Here is a 14,180-nt window from a genome sequence, read left to right as displayed (position 1 = left end):
GATCCCTGGGAGAAGGAAATGGCAGCCCACTCCAGTATTCTTGCCTAGAGAATGCCATGGACAGAGGAGCCTGGAGAGCTACAGTCCATGGGGTCGCAATGAGTGGGACACGTCTGAGCGACTGAGCACCCACAATGGGAGCTGTGGAGGCAATGAAGGTACAAAAGAGAGGCAGAGAAGACAGGAGGGGAGGGAGAAAGGCCCTGTGTTGGAATAAAAGGAAGGAACAGAGCGACGGTCATGGAAGAGGAGGGGACAGCCCTGCAAATAAAGTTCAAGTACACAGCAAAAAGCCAAAGGGGAGGGAGTCTGGCGCAGAAGCTGTGCAAAATTTAGGAGCAATGAAGACACAGAAGGGGAAGAAGTGTGAACTTTAGGAAGACAGACCCTCCCCCAAGAGTTCACCTTGCCTCTTGGGAGATTCAGTGGAACCTGTAGTACCCCTGTCATAGTCAGAGTTGAGATCAACGCACAGACAAACAAGGGAACACCCAGTAATCTTGGAATCTCACGGTTATCAAAGCCATTTTGGGGGATGGGGCGGCGGGAGGCGAAGGATGCCAAGAGTTTCTGCAAACCGTAGGAAAACCATCTCAGAGCGTGCCCCCTGCCCGGGCTTGCAGCCCTGCCTCCCTCGGCCCATGCGGTTGGCCCTTCTGATTGACAGTCTGTCCGTCCACCCATTCCATCCATCCCGCATCCATCCAGGACGCACGAACACTCACGCAGGTGCGCGGGCAGGCGGATCGAGTCTTCCTCCATCCTGAGCGCTCTGGGCACTGGCACATGAAGCGGCGTCGAGGAAGCGTAACTGGGCACCGGGCTCTCGGGGGGTGTGTATGAAATTCGTTCCTGCTGTTAAAAGAAGGGCAGAGAGAGGGGAAGGGGAAAAAAGACAATGAAAGCCTGGAACTGAGGGGTGACGGCCGCGAGGGGGTGGGTGGGGGAGTCTGGGTGCGGGTCACCTCTCCAGAGGAGACCTCTCTCTGTGCAGTTGTCTTTCAGATCGCCAGCACTCGGGATTTATAACAAAACGCTGAAAAGCTTTAAGATAGGGCTTTTCCTGTGCTCTGGGGTCAATAGGTGTTCTTTTTTTTTTTCTTTTCCTCTTTGTATTAGTGGTTTGTTCCAGTAAAGAGGGGAAGCAAGATGAAGGGGATGAAACAATATATCCCAAGGAAATGTCATTAAAGACTCCTCTCTCAAAAATTACTCTTCCCGGTCACATAATTTATGTCACCAATACATTAAAAACCATTTTTCTCTTCTCTGGCAATATCCCCAGCTTCTGATCAAAGTAGGATTCCATACTTAGATCCAATGAGAGGTGAGCCCAAAGTGAGAGCTTATAAGTTTGAGGTTTCAGTTAATAAATCTACAAGCAATATTTGTCTATCACCTACCTATCCCATTATACAACCATCACCACCAAAAATCTCCACGGTTTCATTTCTTCCTTCATAGCTGCGAATTATCTGCCACATCAACCAGTTATCTCCTTGCTCCCCTCGTGCTCCATCTTAGAATCAATATTTCCTTTCCTTCTGAAGCATTTCAAGAGCTCATTCAAAGAATCCTCTGCATTTAAGGAAGTACTGTTTAATTGACGGTACTTACTCAACAGACAAGGAAAGGGGGAGGGGAAAGTCAGCACCTCCACTGTTTAAATTCAAAAGGGCAGTGTTTGTTAGATAGATTAAAACAATGCAATGGGATGGGAAGTATTAGTTTTAAGTTAAAACGTGGCAAATAATGGCAAGAAACTGATTATGCTGTTCATCGGGAGAGTAGTGCAATTTGCATCTCAGATCTGTACCAACTGGTTTGACTTGCAGTCCATACATAAACACAACTTCCGTTAGTTTCTGTGGTTTAACTGGGCAAAGTAAAGTGGGACACACACAGTCCAAAAATAAGTTGGGGGTGGGGATAGGGGAGATCGGTAAGATGCCATTGTGAAAACAAAAATCAAGAGCAAAAGAAAAATTACGGATTAAAATAAAGCCAAGGGGGGTGTTTAGGTTTTACAAAGCATTCTCTAACATCTTATACTCCATCAAACATGCAAAGGGAAGCAGGGGCGTCCCTCAGCCCTGTAACCAAATTAAAGCTTCTCTTCTCATAACCTGGAAAGTTAGGCGGTTGTGGTAGGAAGTTTTGATTTTAAATGAATATATACATATTTTTGTAATTTCCAAATGGAATCGCTATACCTTCCCCGAGGCATCCTCAACTGGCAATGAGGGCCTTTGGAATATTTCTGCTTAAACACACATCCTAAAGTTTCTTGGTGAATTTCTTAATTCAGGGAAGACACATACACCTTAGATTTCATTTCTGGATTGATCGAGGTGTCCTGTGAAAGGTCACCCAGAGGCAAAACCTTCAACTTCACTTTTCTTGAACTTTACCAAACATCACACGTATTCTGAGCAATTCTAACTTAGGGATGAGTTATATTTTCAGGGCTTGGTTTGGGGTTTTTGAGGTGAAAAAGGCAAAGACATAAACACACATATGGGAAACTTAGGAAATCTGTTGAGGGGTTTTTCAAGGTGAGATAGGTTTTTAAAATATTTTAAATGGAGTCTGTTTTTTCTAGTTTAACAAATTCTTCATACACTTCAACTTTTCAATAACCCCTCACCCCACCCCAGTCCCAACATACGCCTCAATGTCTTATCTACCGTTACTTTATTCCCAGAAATAGCTTTCTGTTTTGTTAGGGTTTTTGCAGAAGTGAAACTGTTGATGAAGAAAACCCTGTGCAACCAGAAACCTTTCAAATGGCAAGGCATGAGTACGAGAAAAAAAAAAAGATGGCATTTCTTTCGTAAGACGGTGACTTTCTCTAGAAGACAAGATTCTATAACTAGTCTCTGTGAGTGAGAGGCCACCTCAATCCCCTTACCATCTCCATCTAGGATGATGAGGAGGGAGAAACCCAGCTCTCCAAGCAGATTCTACTTAATTTCCTGGGAAAATATACCACCAGCCTGCTGAGAAAAAGAGTCAAGCCAGGTATAACCTTTAAAATGTATATATTCTGACGTGGTAAATTATCATGTTGTACCTTCTTTGGGGGCTTCCCTGGTGGCTCAGTGGTAAAGAATTCACCTGCAGTGCAGGAGACCTGCGTTCGATCCCTGGGTTGGGAAGATTCCCTAGAGAAGGGAATGGCAACCCACTCCAGTATTCTTGCCTGGAGAATCCCATGGACAGAGGAGCCTTGCAGGCTACAGTCCATGACGTTGCAAGAGTCAGACACGACTTGGTGACTCAATGACAACAAGCTGCTTTTTTACTATAATTTTCGGAGGCAGCCCCATGTGTGTTTACATGTGTGTGGTTCCCTGTCTTTACTGAGACACTGAATGTCACACTTCAGGGCTTGCCCTGGGATTTCATGCCCTCACCTCCACATCCAAACAATTCCCGAAGAAGACTACCTTGCTGTTTCATAAAAAGAAGGCCAGATCTTCCCTGGTGGTTCAGCAGTAAAGAATCCGCTTGCCAATGCAGGAGACACAAATATGATCCCTGGTCTGGGAAGATCCCAGATACCGAGGAGCAATTAAGCCAGTGCACTCTTGAACCTGTGCTCCAGAGTCCAGGAACCACAACTACAGAGCTCTCGAGCCACAACTACTGAAGCCCCCATGCCCTAGAGCCTGTGCTCCACAATAAGAGAAGCCACTGCAATGAGAAGCCTGCGTACTGAAACTAGAGAGTAGCCCCTGCTCGCTGCAACTAGAGAAATGTCCATGCTGCAATGAAGACCCACCACAGTCAATAAATGAATAAAATAATTAAAAAAGAAAAAGGCGGCCAGAGACTGAGTGATCATGGACCTTGAATGCCTCTCACTTCTGATACAGGTTTCCACTCAGCAATGTGGCAACACAGTAAGTCTGGGTTGGGAAGTTCTTTTTAAAAGATTTAATGAAGAGGTTTGTCAGTAACAAAAGAAAGGATGGGTGCCCTTGACCCTGAGGGGGATAAGCAAAATGTGCTTCTAGGGCCTCGAGCAATTAGTGGCTGTTACACTGTGACCCTGTTCGGCAGCCAGGACAACACTCATCGGACCACAGAAAGGATGCTGTCCAGCCTATGGGTTCCTTTCCAAGGAGGACAAAACACACACTTGGGCATCCCACACCACACATTTATCTCCTTTGTCTCTCTGTTCATCTCTAGGGTGATTCACATGGTCCTCATTTTTAAATCTTTTACTCTAGCAGTGCACTTATTATCTACCATGGCACAATCAGCAGACTGTCAAAAGTTAGAAATACAAAACAAATACCGCTATCTCTGATGGAGACATCCAAGCAGAGAGACGTAAAGAGACTAACGTCCAATTCTCCAAATAAAGGAAACCTCTTCATTCTCAGAACTGCTTCTCTGGCCCAACCCCAAGGAAGGGACAGCAAGTACCCGTTTACGGTACATTCACCTCGAGAGCAAATTGTCAGTCGGATGAAAAGCAGAGGTGTTTTATTTTAACATTACAGAGGGGAATAACCATTTCCTCAGGAGGATTATAAGCACTGCTCTAATTAAATTAAAATGCTGCAGACGGTGATATTAATGCATTCAAGTGTTGGAGGGGGGTTCACCGCCGGCGGAGGTCAATGATGTGACTAAAAATGCCGTGATGTGGTTACAGGATTGTTTAGATGCTGAAAAAGGAAAACATGCTGCTCTCAAATGTGCAGACACAACCTATCAAACCGGCGGGCAGAACAAAAGGGAGCAATGCCATTTCTAAGGCCGACGGTAATACCTCGGGGGGCGGGGGGGTGGTTGGAAGAGCGGTGCCAAGCTCTGGAAAGAGAAAATAAAGCTAGAAATAATTTTAGGCAAAGGATGAAATGTAAATGTTACTCACCATTATAGAAAGCTTAAAAATTTGTTTAAATGGAATGTGGAGTTAGGGTTGCGGCAAGCATGCTACGGAAACCAAAGTGAGGTCCATCCATCTCATGTGACTCCTCCCCGACTGTGAAGGGCCACATGGCACCCATATAGTTCTGCTCATTGCTTTAAGACTTTATTTTATTAAAGTGTAGTTGATTTATAATGCTGTATTAATTCCTGCTGTAAAGCAAAGTTATACACACACACATACACACACACACACACACACGGGGCTTCCCTGGTGGCTCAGCGCTAAGAATCCGCCTGCCAACTCAGGAGGCACAGGTTCAGTCCCTGGGTTGAAAAGATCCCCTGGAACAGGGGATCCACTATTCCTGCCTGGGAAATCCCATGGACAGAGGAGCCTCGTGGGCTACCAACCATGGGGTCACAAAAAATGTCTGTCGTGACTTAGCAGCTAAATATATAACCCACACACATTATTTTTCGTATTCTTTTCCATTATAGTTTATCACAGGATACTGAATATAGTTCCCTATGCTATACAGGAGGACTCTGTTGTTTATCCATTGTGTATACACTAGTTTGCATCTGCTAATCCCAAACTCCCAATCCATCCTTCCCATCCTCACCTCCCCCTTGGCAACCACGAGTCTGCCATGACTGTGAGTCTGTTTCTATACCGCAGATAAATTCAGTTGTGTCATATTTTGAATACCACAGATAAGTGATACATATGGTACTTGTCTTTGTCTGACTTACTTAGTTTGTTAATCTCTAGATCCCTCCATGTAGTTGCAAATGGCATTATCTCTTTCTTTCTTACGGCTGAGTAGTATTCCACTTTATATACGCACCACATCTTCTTTATCCATCCATGTGTCGATGGACATTTAGGTTGTTCCCGTGTCTTGGCTTATAGTGAATAATGCTGCTGTGAACATAGTGGGTGCATGTATCTTTTCGAATTATAGTTCTGTCCGGATATGTACCCAAGAGTGGGACTGCTGGATCATATGGCAACTTTTTTATTTTTTTAAGGAATCTTCATACCATTTTCCACAGTGGCTGTACCAATTTACATTCCCATCAACAATGTAGGAGGGTTCCTTTTTCTCCACATCCCTTCTGGTATTTATTATTTGTAGATTTTTTTTAAAAATGATGTCCATTCTGACCAGGGTTTGGTAGTACCTCACTGTAGTTTGGATATGCATCTAATAAGTAATAATTCTGCTGATTTTTAAGCTGACTGCTTAGAATCTGTGACAATAGTGTAAACCAACCTTATTTGTTCTGGGTTCAGTTAGGAGAATGGTGTTTCTCCTGCTCCCATGTCCTCTCTATGGCTGCATTTTACAGAATACAAGAGTTAAAAACTGAATGTTATCATCACCAAAAAAAAAAACCACTTTCCTTTTCAAAGTGATTTAATATAGAGCTTCTAGAAATCACGGGGATCCATGCATTTGTTTTTATACCATGAGCTCTTTGAAAAAGCTGCAGGCCTGAGGAGCTTAAAGCCTATTTCTCATTAAATAAGAACCTTCTGGAAATAAAGATAAAGCATTTCTGGAATCAAGAAAAACAGAAACAAAGTTTGCTTATACAGTCCACTCTCCCCATCTGGGGATTCAACCAACCACAGATTGAAAACATTTGGGGGGAAAAAGAAATTTTGGGAAGTTCCAAAATGCAAAACTTGAATTTGCCATGTGCTGGCAACTATTTACATACAATTTACATTGTATAGGTATTGCTGTTATAAGCAATCAAGAGATGGTTTAAAGTATACGGGATGATGTGTATCAATTATATGCATATACTACAGCTTTTTTTGGTAAGGGCCTTAAGCATCCATGGGTTCTGGTATCCTCAGGGGCCATGGAACCAGACTCCCACAGATATCAAGGGACAACCGTACTTGTAAAAATATGTTTTAGAGGCAATTTCAAAGATTCCTTGACCATAGAGCTGAGATGCCCATGATTTAGGAACTTTTTCCAAAAACAGCCCCCATACTGAGTGCCAGAACTACTCCAGCAGAGGTTTCTGAAGCCCAGGTAAAGCCTTGAGGACAAAGGCTGTCATGGAAACAGTGGTATCTGTGGACCATTTCCCGAGGAAATACGGTAAAAATGCTACAGGTGCACTTTTTGTCTGTTACACTTCTGGTGTCCCTTTACTGTGCTGAAAACTGGCAACCCAGACAAGAGAGAAAGCAACAGGCACCAAAGACACAGTGGTCATGCTGGTAATATTCAATATTTCCAGGGAAGGATCTCCTTTCCACCCTGCAGGCTTTGAGGAAAGTTGCCTGGGAAAGCTGAGGCTTGTACTACAGTCATCTTCTATAGACTAAAAGAAGAAATCTCTCCTATGAAAAACTATGTGGTGAGATTTACTATGGCAACCCACTCCAGTATCCTTGCTTAGGAATTCCCATGGACAGAGAAGCCTGGCTGGCTAAAGTCCATGTGGTCCCAAAGAGTCTGACACGACTGAGTGACTAAACAACAACCACTAAACTGAAGTCTGAATACACAATTATTTAACTACACTCTTCTGGCTGCAAAATAATTCAAAGTGGTGGTTTGGGCTTTCATTAAATAAACTTTCATTAATAAGCAAAAGCAACACATCACCAAAAAACTGAACAAGACTGAATTTTGAGCTGCACAGTTTTCTAGGTTTTTAGTGTCAGGGATGCAAATAGCACACATGAGAACCTAAACTAACACATTCTTGAATGCCAGCGTCTTTCACTTGAAAAACTACATTGAATATTTTGTTCACCCCCAAATTTAGTAAGATCAACTTAAAGAACTTGAGAAAAGATGTAAACGTCACTCTTTACTAAAATGTACACACTGTCACAGCTCATAGCGTCTTTGATGTCTTTCCAGAAAGAATCAGTGTACTTTAGGATCTGGGGTGAGGAGAGTAACTTTAGGATCTGAGGAAATCAAATACGAATTTTGGAAGAGAAAACCAGGTCCATCAAATCACAGCAGTAAAGTTGTGATGCTATCTCTCCTACCCACAGAGGCTGCAGTAGACGTCCAAACAAGTGGCCTGAGTCAGCTTTCCTCTTAAGAGTCCAGCTGGCCTCCGGAGAGAACCATCCTTTCTGGGTGCTGAGTCAATAGACTTTTACACCCCAATTGATCTTTGGCTTTTAACACGCTTGCTGTCACTTCCAGAAAGAAAAATGGAGGACTTTCCTGGTGGTCCAGAGGTTAAGAATCCACCAGACAATACAGGGGACATGGATTTCATCCCTAGTCCAGGAAGATTCCATATGCCATAGAATAACTAAGCCCATGTGCCACAACTACGGAACCCTGCTCACCCTAGAGCCTGTGCTCTGCAACAAGAGAAGCCACTGCAATGAGAAGCCTGACAACTACAGCTACAGAATAGCCCCAGCTCGCCACAACTAGAGAAAGCCTGTAGGCAGCAACAAAGACCCAGTGCCCCCAAAAATAAATGAATAAGAAAAATGGGAATATTCCATGAAAACAGGGTGGGCAGGAACTGCACTCCTCGTTTTTGGAGCTACAACTCCCCCCCTTTGGTCTTCCAGATGCCCATTCAGTCCTGGAAGGGAGGGTGCACCCCACCATCTACACTCACACTGAAGTGGAGTCCTTCCTAGGAGCCCAGCTTCACCTCCCCAAGGAGTGCTCTTGCTTAGGACATTGAAGAAGATGGATTCAGGACCTGAATTATGTAGATTCCTACGTACTTACATGCCAGTCAATCCTGAAGGAAATCAACCCCAAATATTCACTGGAAGGTCTGATACCGAAGCTCCAATACTTTGGCTACATAATGCAAAGAGCCAATTCACTGGAAAAGACCCTGATGCTGGAAAAGATTGAAGGCAGGAGGGGGTGACAGAAGATGAGATGATTAGATAGCATCACTGACTCAATGGACATGAGTTTGAGCAAATGCTGGGAGATAATGAAGGACAGGGAAGCCTGGTGTCCTATAGTCCATGGTGTTGCAAAGAGTTGGACATGGCTTAGCAAATGAACAACAACTACATACTTAAAACTGAAATAGTCCATTTTCTCCTCTTCCTGGCCTACCTATTACATCCTAAAGTCAGAAGACAGTGTATTGTATTTAAGAGCTACAATTAAGTCAAAGCACCTTCAATCTTTCTTTTGCCCAGAACTAAGTTATCAATGCACAAATGGATAAATAAATAGAAGCACTGGCCACAGGCCCTGCCAAGCACTACTGCAAAATGTCATTAAGGGTTCATTCTCCCTATGACTGTTATGAAATTGTTCAACATTCACCAAGCATCCACTATGAGCCAAGGTCTGGACCAGACATTACAAATTCTGCCCCCATTAAGCCCTAGAATTCCAAAGATGGCCCCAATACTAAAAATTTCTGGCCAGGACATGGAAGCAACCTAAATGTCCATCAACAGAGGAATGGATAAAAAAGATGTGATATACATATACAATGGAATATTACTCAGCCACTATAAAAAAGGATGAAATATTGCTATTTGCAGCAACACGGATGGACTTAAAGACTGCCATACTGAGTAAACTCAGTCAGGTGGAGAGAGACAAATGTGATATCGCTTATATGTGGGATCCTAGAAATTGGTACAAATTAACCTATTTAGTGAACAGAAATAGTGTCACAGATGTATAAAATAAATTTATGGTTACCAAGGGGGAAAGGAGGGAAAGGATAAATTGGGAGACTGGGACTGACAGATACACACTAATATATACACAATAGGTAACTAGTAAGAACCAACTGGGGACTTCCCTGGTGGTCCAGTTTGCCTGAGTTTGACCCCTGGTCAGAGAGCTAGATCACAGATGCTGCAGGTAAGACTTTGCATGTTGCAACTAAAGACTTCTTATGCACAATGAAGACTGAAGATCCTGTGTGCCACAACTAAGACCCGGTACAGCCAAAACAAAAACAAAAACAAAAACGTACCATATAGCACAGGGAACTTTATTCAATATTCTGTAATGACCCATGGGAATAAAATAAAAAAAGAGGGGATATATGTATAACTGATTCACTCTGCTATACAGCAGAAATGAACACAATATTGTAAATCAACTATACTCCAATAAAAATTAATTTTAAAAAATTTGTATCACTTTACCCATAAATACATATAGGTACTCATATATAAATATGGGCTTCCCAGGTGGCGCAGTGGTAAAGAATCCACCTGCCAAGCAGGAGACATGGGTTTGATTCCTGGGTCAGGAAGATCCCTTGGAGAAGGAAACGGCAACCCACTCCAGTATTCTTGCCTGGGAAATCCCATGGACAGAAGAGCCTGGTGGCCTACAGTCCACGGGGTTGCAAAGAGTCAGACACAACTCAGTGACTGAGCACACACACACACTCATAAATATACTCCTCAGAACACATGTTCCAACCTTTGTTGGAAAAAAGTCATTGCAACAACCAGGGAGGGAAGCTGGTAGCATTAAGGGAGTGTTGGGTATGTGCTTCTCACGAGCCCTCTATTTTATTTCAGACTCACAATAAGCCTGCAAGGAAGGTATCATGACCCCCATTCCACACGAAGAACCTGATCTGAAGATGGCAGGGAGTAAGCCATCTCTGCAAGGCACCCGCTCAGGAGACGGTATGGCTGGTAAAAAGAGGAGAAATGAGAAATTATAGGCAAGCTGGGCCAGTCCATCAACAGTGGCTTCAAAACATCTAAGGTATCCCATGAGGTAAGTTCAAGCTTAGAAGAACAGCTGCAGTTTTGGAATATTTCATTGCAAATATTCCAATGGGGGTCCCTGAGGGTCACCCCATAGAAGCCTCTGAGCCAGGAGGCTGACTTCCTTAAGCCGTGGCTTCTCCTACTGGGAACACAGACGCAAGGAGTAAGTGCCTTTAGCTGAAGGAAGGGAACTAAACAGAACGTATGAGGGAGCCCCCTGGCATGACCCCTGAAATCCACCCAGGGGTGCAATTTACCTGGAGGACTCTCTCAGCAGGACCGTCAGGGAAGCTTCAGACCAGTGGTGCCTATGAGGACTTTACCTCATACAGAAAGCTCATCTTAGGAGATTTCTGAATTTTTATGCTCCTTTTTCTGTTTCTGGATTTCGATGCTCCTTTTCCTCTAACATTTTCTTCAACCACCACAAAAACCATTTCCCTTTCCGTTTAACCAGGAGTGACAAATCTAAATGTGCAGGTGAGATGATCAGGAGCAGTGGGGAGGAAAGGCCTGGTCAACATCTACTCGGGGTCTGTTGGTGCCTTATCTGTACTAAGGAGGTGCTGAGTCCAGCAGCCCATCACTGTGGTCGTCATCCAGCAAGGCTGGTCCAGTGGTCTGAAGACTCACCCTCTGCTTCTAGCAAATGAGGGAGGGATGGAGGCACTGTGGGGGCCTTTGGGGGAGAAAGATTGAACAGATCCTCACAGGTGTTTTAAAATGCGTAAGGGCTCATGTAAGACAGAGTGAAGGCAGGCTCCAGTCCATAGCATCGCAAGAATCAGACATAACTTGGTGACAAACAACAAAGCTAATTTAAACTGAGGCTGAAGGGTGATTCTGAAAGGAGTCCCTGGGCTGGGAATTAACTGAAGTAGAATTTGAAGGTGCCTTATAACTAAACTCCAAGATGCTGCTTCTACATGTTCTCGTATCTCCCAGCAAGTCAATGCTTATTCATTACATTGTGGGCAGAACAGATCCAAAAAAAACAAACAAACAAAAAAGAAAACAGAAGACCACGAGATAGATTCCCTTCTCTATCAACTAGGGCCCCCCCACCCTGGCGCCCTGCATACGATCTAAGGGTTCTACACAATACAATTAGAAAAAGCACTAGTATCAACAACTTGGAGCAACCCTTTTGAAGACAAGCACCAAAGCCAAATCCTCAAGTAGGTTTCTTTATTGTTCTAATTGTAAAACATCTTAATTAAGATCCTTTCCAGCCCTGAGATGCTATGAATTTTTTTCTCTTCTGAATTTCTGAAATATTTCTGACATGAATGGTAAGCAGACTCTCAAGCTGCGATTTCTTTTCATGCCAGGCTGTGGTTTCCAGGGAGGCCTATGCTTGAAGGATGCTCAGCTCCTTTGGCTGGAAGCCAGTGCTGAGGCAGGCAAGGTCACAGGCTTTAGACACGACTGGGCAAATGAGACGCATGCCACCCCATGGCCCAGATTATACCCCTAATCCCTGCCAGGATGCAAATGATGGCATCTCTGGTAGAGATGAGGTGAGCATCACACATCACCATCCTGCAAACCCCTGAAGTGCATGACCTACTGATAGTGGGTCACTCCAGTGTAAGAACCGGATTTCACACAGATTTCACACAGAACCAGCCAGTGTCACCACTGGGAAAAACAGTCAGGCTGTGGGATTTATCCATGGATGCCCCTAAGCTTAAAGTGGGGTCACCAAATACTTTCTTCCTAATTTTTAAAAAAATATTTTTGTTTAATTTTTCTTTTTTTAAAGTATGATAACAAATTTACAGGAGACTTGGAAAATACAGAACAAAGTTACATATAGTTCAGTTATGTGTGTGTGTTCAGTCACTGAGTTGTGTCTGTCACTTTGTGATCCCATGGACTGTAGCCAGCCAGGCTCCTCTGTCTATGGGATTGCCCAGGCAAGAAGGTTGGAGTGAGTTGCCTTTTCCTTCTCCAGGGGATCTTCCCAACCCAGGGATCAAACTCGTGTCTCTTACGGCTCTTGCATTGGCAGGCAGGTTTACCGCTGAACCACCAGGGAAGCCTAGTTCAACTATATATTACAATTATTTTTTAAGTAAGACTTTTAGTTGGAGTTTCAATATAAAACTCTCAAAAATTAACAGAATGAAAAGACAGAAAAGTCAAAGGATATAGTAGATCTGAAAAGCACTATGAACCAATTCAACATAATTTATATAGTGTTCACATAATAACAGGATAGAAATCCTGTGAAGTTCCCATAGACTATAAACTAGGAGACTGGAACATATCTAGGGACATAAAACAAGGTGCAAAAATTTCACATATTGAAATCATACAGAGTCTGTTCTCTTATCACTACAGAATTATGTCAGAAATCACTATCAGAAGATATTTGAAAATAACCCTTGTATTTTCAAGCCCAATGTGACATTTACCAAGAGAACGCTTTAACTTAGGCATTGATAGCCTCAGTAAAGTTAAAAGACTGAAGAAACACAGAGGGTGATTTCAGAAAAGGAAGCATTTAAATGAGAAATTAATATCAAAGATACTTTTAAAATTCCCATATATTTGGAAATTAAATGTCCACTTTCAAATGATGGGTGCGTCTAAGAAGCCAAAACAAAGGACTTCTTAACTAATTCTAATAGCAGAAGCAACAGGAACTTAAATGAAAAGCAGCTTATATCCAGGGCACAATCAAGTGTGGCCAAGTTCGGCTCTTGATTAGCTGCTTTCTACTCCATTAATGCTTTTCCCTCTAATGCTTTGGCGATTAAAATTAGCCAGTCTGCAGTGTCCCTGCCTGGGGCTAACAAGTAATGAACTGCGAGTGTTGCTATTTAGTTGTATCAAGGGCACCATTAGAGACAGCTTCTCAATTTCTCCCCCTAAAGGAAAGAAACCTTCTAGGCATGTTCTACCTGCCACACAGCTGCTCTCCTACTGCACTCACAGTGTCCCAGGGGGACTCATGGGACCTTAGGATCTAGGCGGACGAAAGGATGAGGGTCAGGCTCACGTGGAGACAGCAGATCAGAGGCAGAAGAAGGAGAGGCAGCCTCAAAGGCATGCTGTGAAGCTGCACATTAACCATTCGCTCCTCCCTCCTTTTCTACCTGCCTTCTTCTGCCTCATAAACCTTCTCCCTGTCCCAAAGCAGCTTTCTTCTTTCTGTTACAGCATCACTCTAGGCTTAGCCCCCACCTTCATTTCTTTCCAGAATGGCTGTACCTGAAAGTCTTGTAAAAAAAAAAATAAAAGTAAGAGAGAAAGAGAAGTTTCGGCTGCAACTCACACCCTCAGCTGGTGGCTAGGGATGGTTGGAGGGGAGGCAACTCAGATCTCCTTTACAACTGAAAATATTTTTTTGCCCTGTGATACATCACAAAATCTCGACAGCTTAAATGGACCACACACTGACTGAGAATTTGTTGTTGGTGAGTAGCTAAGATGTGTCCGACTCTTTTGCAACCCCAATGGACTGGAGTCCGCCGGGCTCCGCTGTCCATGCGATTCTCCAGGCAAGAATACTGGAGTGGGTTGCCATTTCCTGCTCCAGGGGATCTTCCCAACC

General features: G+C 43.5%; 1 protein-coding gene across 5 annotated transcripts in view; it reads right to left on the bottom strand.

Moving 5' to 3' along the window:
- ETV6 (ETS variant transcription factor 6) overlaps positions 1-14,180 on the bottom strand; it is a 276,141-nt gene that overhangs the window by 159,052 nt on the left and 102,909 nt on the right. For 3 of the 5 annotated variants that reach the window (XM_061125021.1, XM_061125023.1, XM_061125024.1), the window contains exon 2: positions 726-855. In XM_061125021.1, the coding sequence (XP_060981004.1) occupies positions 726-855 (130 nt within the window). The remainder of the gene's footprint in view (positions 1-725; positions 856-14,180) is intronic. The other 2 variants (XM_061125022.1, XM_061125025.1) reach the window with 1 other exon arrangement.

This window comes from Dama dama, chromosome 22 (genome assembly GCF_033118175.1).
Source record: "Dama dama isolate Ldn47 chromosome 22, ASM3311817v1, whole genome shotgun sequence".
Taxonomy (NCBI): domain Eukaryota; kingdom Metazoa; phylum Chordata; class Mammalia; order Artiodactyla; family Cervidae; genus Dama; species Dama dama.
The sequence above is the reverse complement of the archived record's forward strand: the minus strand, read 5'-3'. Positions and strand labels throughout refer to the sequence as shown.